This window comes from Magnolia sinica, chromosome 16 (genome assembly GCF_029962835.1).
Source record: "Magnolia sinica isolate HGM2019 chromosome 16, MsV1, whole genome shotgun sequence".
NCBI lineage: Eukaryota > Viridiplantae > Streptophyta > Magnoliopsida > Magnoliales > Magnoliaceae > Magnolia > Magnolia sinica.
The window spans coordinates 5,189,029-5,193,779 of NC_080588.1; the positions used below are offsets into that span (position 1 = coordinate 5,189,029).

The following is a 4,751-nucleotide window of genomic DNA, read 5'->3' on the forward strand; positions in this document are numbered from 1 at the left end:
GCACCACTTGTACACTTGTACCCCTATCGGTTGCACCCCTCTCACTTGTACAGTTGTACCCCTCAACCGAAAACCAATATGAGATTTGATACTCTGTCCGAGTGTGATTGTTGATAATGATAAGCAGGCAGCAGCCCATAGCTTGGACAGTTTGGTTTGAATTAATTACATGCCACGCATGCAATTTCTAAGTGCCTGTGTATCATCCACCACATACTACCAGAGTACCAAAGTTTCCTCTTTAAAGATAAGGCAACAACCGAAACATACCACCCCTCCTAAAACCTCCCTCCCTCCCTCCCTCCCTCCCAGAAATTTAGACCTCAAAAAATGAAATTCTCCACCATGAAGTCTCATTTCAGGTGTCCATCCCAACCCAATCTCAGCATTCTACCTTCAAAACCTCCTCACCTCCTTCCAATCACCAACCCCTCATTCACAAAATACCCTCCAAAACCACCACCAAAACCTCAAGCAAAATTGAAAATCCACCCCAGAAAATTTGCAAACCACCCCACAAATCCAAGCCACCCAACTAAGCCCATAGCCCACTCAATTGACAAAACACCCCCAAATCAAAACTTTCTAGAAGACCCCTCAGATGGGTTTTCCAGGATGGTGGTCTTGGGTGCAACTTCTCTTGGGCTTGCACTTCTTCTTCTTGGAATTGATGGTGGCCCTGAGGCCTTGGCTCTTGGCCCAGGTGGGCCCATGATGGAAGATTTCTGGGACAACATCAGGAGATATGGTCTGTACATTCTCACAGTCAGCACAGGTGTGATCTACACCATATTCCAGCCTATATTGGAGTTGTTGAAGAATCCTATCTCAGCAATCCTTATAATTGCAATCTTTGGGGGCAGTATTTACATTATGACCCAAGTCCTTAGTCTCATGTTTGGCATTTCTGAGTTTGCTTATGATTACGGATATTAGATGGATTAAGTTCCTTATTTTTGTAATTTTCTATTGTTACAATGGCTATAAGATAAATGTTTTATATGGTGGTGACTCTTCAACCGTACACATGGCCTAGTCTTAGGACGATCCAGACCGTCCAAATCGTTGTCCCAACCATGGATGGAGCATATCTGACGAATTGCAATGAGAAGGTAAAATCTGACCACCTGATTTTTCTTTTGGAATTTGGACCACTCGCTAATTTTGTATTCACCATCTATTTGTAATTGGATGGTCAGGTTGTGTAATTTTAGGGGTCGTTTGGTAGCATAGGTTTTAGGCAATTTGGAATTGGAATTTAGAATTCTCCATACGAATCATGTTTGGAATCTTATAAATTCTTGGCTTTCAAATCCAATCAAGATTGAATATCCTCAAAAGGAGGAAAAGTTGTAGTGCCAAATCTTTGTTTTTTAAAATCCTCTCTAGCTGTTATAACTGCTCTCTCCTCATCTCTATAAAGTGGCCTCTTAAAGATCCTAGTTGCTAAACAAAGTTTCTGAATTCCATGAGATTGAAAACCCAAGTTGCCAAACATAACTGATAGAATGAAAATCTCAGGATTGAAAATTTTGGATTTGAATTCTTAGGCCATGCCTGGATATGAGGAATTCAAGAGAAAAATATGGAAAACCAACGATTAATTCCATTGACATTACAAAAAATGAAAAATGGATTTCATTTTTTAGTGTCCTGTTTGGATAGTAAGTGAAATCCTCAAATTTATTAGACAATGGCTACCTAGTTTCTTGTACCAGAGAATCCTAACGTTGAATCGGTGCAGTGATTACATTGTGGATTTACATTGTGAATCCATGTATCCAAACTACCTGCCTTTTAAGTGAAATTTTGTTTTCATTTTCACATGGATTCCACATTTCCAAACACTCCCTCAAGTTAAAATCACCAAACAACCCTTAGAGATATGCTTTATCAACAATACAATTTGCATGGGTGCGACATGTGAGGAGGATGAGTTGCCACCATTTTCAAGAGGGTGTTAAACTAATTCAAAAGAGTCAAACCCCATCTTAGTTTATGTAGAATTTCTTTTTTTTAAGTGGTTACCAGATGAAAGACCCTGTCTAAGTGCTCCTCGAAGTTGCCATAGTCATCTAATTAAGGGCCCATTTGGATACCACTAAATAAGTTTCTTTTTTCTACTTACAATAGTAGATGAGTAATAACATATTTGATATAACTGAGATTAGTTTATGATCAATTATAAGTAGGTTTTTATTTATTTATTTATTATTATTTAAAGTTAATTATTTCAGTTTAATAAGTAGAAATCAAGATAAGCTAGTTCAAGCATAATTAGTGTTGTGGGGAAAACTGAATTGGTCCCTCACACGAGAAGAGCGACAATTATCTACAAGTGATAAGCCTCCGAGTTGAGGAAGCCTCCCCCTCCCCCGAGTTGGGGTGATCGAAGTCCAAATAAGAAGGGCAATTGACACAGGATGAGTAGTTCCCTCAACTCAAAGATGAGCTAAGTTGACCAAGGGCAGAGCCCGATGGGAGGGGACTTGCCTTACTAGGAAGATCTACGACGCTGTTAAAGGACCTGTGGGGGAGAAGCTCGAGCGTCGAGCTCCCCAGCACCCGAGCTAACCAGACCAACAACTGCCACAGGCGGTATGAGAAACCTGGATGGGATCTTGCCCCAGACCCAGAAGAGGAGGACCCGGCCTGATCTCAGTCAAAGATTACTTCGACAGATGTGGGCTCGACGACATCTTCATAGACAACTTCCCGTCAGAACAAGGACTCTCTAGCAAGCACATTAATTCACGATGGTTTTAGAACAACCTCCAGAACCCTATATATATTACCATCCTAAGCGAGAAGGGGAGAGGAGGAAAATGTGAGATCCAAACCCTAATCCATAACTTGGAGATCATCTACAAGCTTGACTTAGGCATCGGAGGGTCCAAAATCGGCCACCGGCACTGCCTCATTGTCCATTCTTTCCTTGTCCTTTGCAAGTCCATAGGAGGGCATGGTTCTACTTTGATCTGCATCTGTTGGCCAGAATCCGACAACAACTAGTAGCTTAAGTAACTTATGATCCAAATGCCCCCTAAGTGAGAGAGAAAGCAAAATAGAAAGTCATGTCATGTGTTAGGCAGCCCATGTCCCAAAGGATTCTTTCCTTATTTTAGATTCAAGCAAATTCCAACATTCGGATGAGTTGGATAGGAGGGCTTCGGATGGTAAGGGTCCAAAGTGGATGTAACATGGTCCAAAATTCCAAAAGTTTGATGATTAAAGCCAGCCAACCAAGGGCATGCAAATTTGAACAATTCAATTAAAAATGATTCAATGATTCCAATCCCCTTTGCAGTCACTTCATCGGATAGTTGTGATAGGTTAAACCTAGGACATTGATGATTGGTGGATGGATCACTCATATTAATGGTCCACTATGATGGTAGGTGTGTCCACAAGCGAAAAATACACATCAATGAAAAATTTTCTTGGATTCAATTGCCCCCATCTAATATTTCATGATCTGTGCTACAAATGATGATGGTTTTAGGTAGTGGCTTGAGGTTTAGGACATTGATTTTGTTGGTGGTTTTGGTATGAGATGTAGTTTTTATGTGGGTTTTGGGTGACATTTTCAGATGGTTGTTGCCAAGGTCAATGGGGTGAAAGATGGTGGTTTTAGGCATGGTTTGAAAACCCGAAAACTCAACTCGACTCCATATCAAACCAGGTCTGGTTGACTGGAAGACTCAGTTTAACTCGACTCGATATTTAATAATAAACTTTAAAGACAGGGCTATCAACTGGTTGGGTCCTAGAGTATCCATACCCGCCTAATCGGATTCGATTCTTGCCAAGTCCGGGTTTGGTTCTTAAAGACCCAGGCCCGGGTCTAATTGCGTTCAGGTATCCATTGGATTTTTGTATCTTGGTTTCAAGTTGGGTTTGAGACAAATAAGACCATTTATGTCGTTGGGCCCACCCAATGAGATCAAACATACATGTGCAATTTGACACATGCATGGTGTGTAAACGGGCTATTTTATATGCGCGTGGCTTAGGAAACCTCATTTTGTTGCTAGAATCATCAACATATAATGAATACATGCAGATATGGTGTATGTTTGCACCGATTCGGCTGGAGTAGGAACCCTTTGCCCCTTATTTCCTTTTCAAATAATGAGTTGGGTCTGTTTGGTCGAGCCCAACCTGATTAAAATTAAACGGACCAGATCAGTTGGGCTTGAGCTTGATGAATTTTAGGTGGGTCTAGGTCACAATTGTGGTGGCAATGGCCCAGGCCATCCTAGGCATGAGCCAGCCCAATTAAAATTTTGGTTGGGCCCAGGCACGACCCGGCCCACCCTGAAGATTGATGAAAAAAATCCTTATTTCCCACTCGAACATTCCTAATCTATCCATCCTAATCTATCCATTGATCAAGTGCACCATACATGCTTAAAGAAATGGACACCTAGAGGAAGGAAATCAACGGTCTACATTCAAGATGTGTTGGTTCCCTAGTCAACCACTATCACATATTGCAGGATGTAAGATATACTTATAAAGTCAGGTTAGGCCATGCTTGGCTAAAATGAGTTGAACCCAAGCCCAGCCTTAAAATTTATTGGGTCATGAATGCAAGGCCGAAGCCGACTCATTGGGTAAACTAATGGTCCAAGCTTTGTCCAAAGCAGGCTCGTGCTCGTTGGGCTGGGCTTCAGCTGGCCTATTACAATCCTTAGCCACGGCATAATGGGTCAAGGGTCAAGGTCTTAGCCCATTTAGTAAATGGGTTG

The 4,751-nt window shown here is 41.5% G+C and overlaps 1 protein-coding gene across 1 annotated transcript; it reads left to right on the top strand.

Annotated features, from left to right (window-relative positions):
* The first annotated feature begins 270 nt into the window (after positions 1-270).
* LOC131229447 (uncharacterized) lies at positions 271-1,002 on the top strand. The gene has a single exon (XM_058225408.1). It carries the CDS (start codon positions 331-333, stop codon positions 934-936), a length of 606 nt encoding a protein of 201 aa, XP_058081391.1. The 5' UTR covers positions 271-330; the 3' UTR covers positions 937-1,002.
* The last annotated feature ends 3,749 nt before the right edge of the window (positions 1,003-4,751 follow it).

Coding starts and splice junctions, on each gene's coding strand:
- LOC131229447 (XM_058225408.1), top strand. CDS start 331: ATGAAATTCTCCACCATGAAGTCTCATTTCAGGTGTCCATCCCAACCC.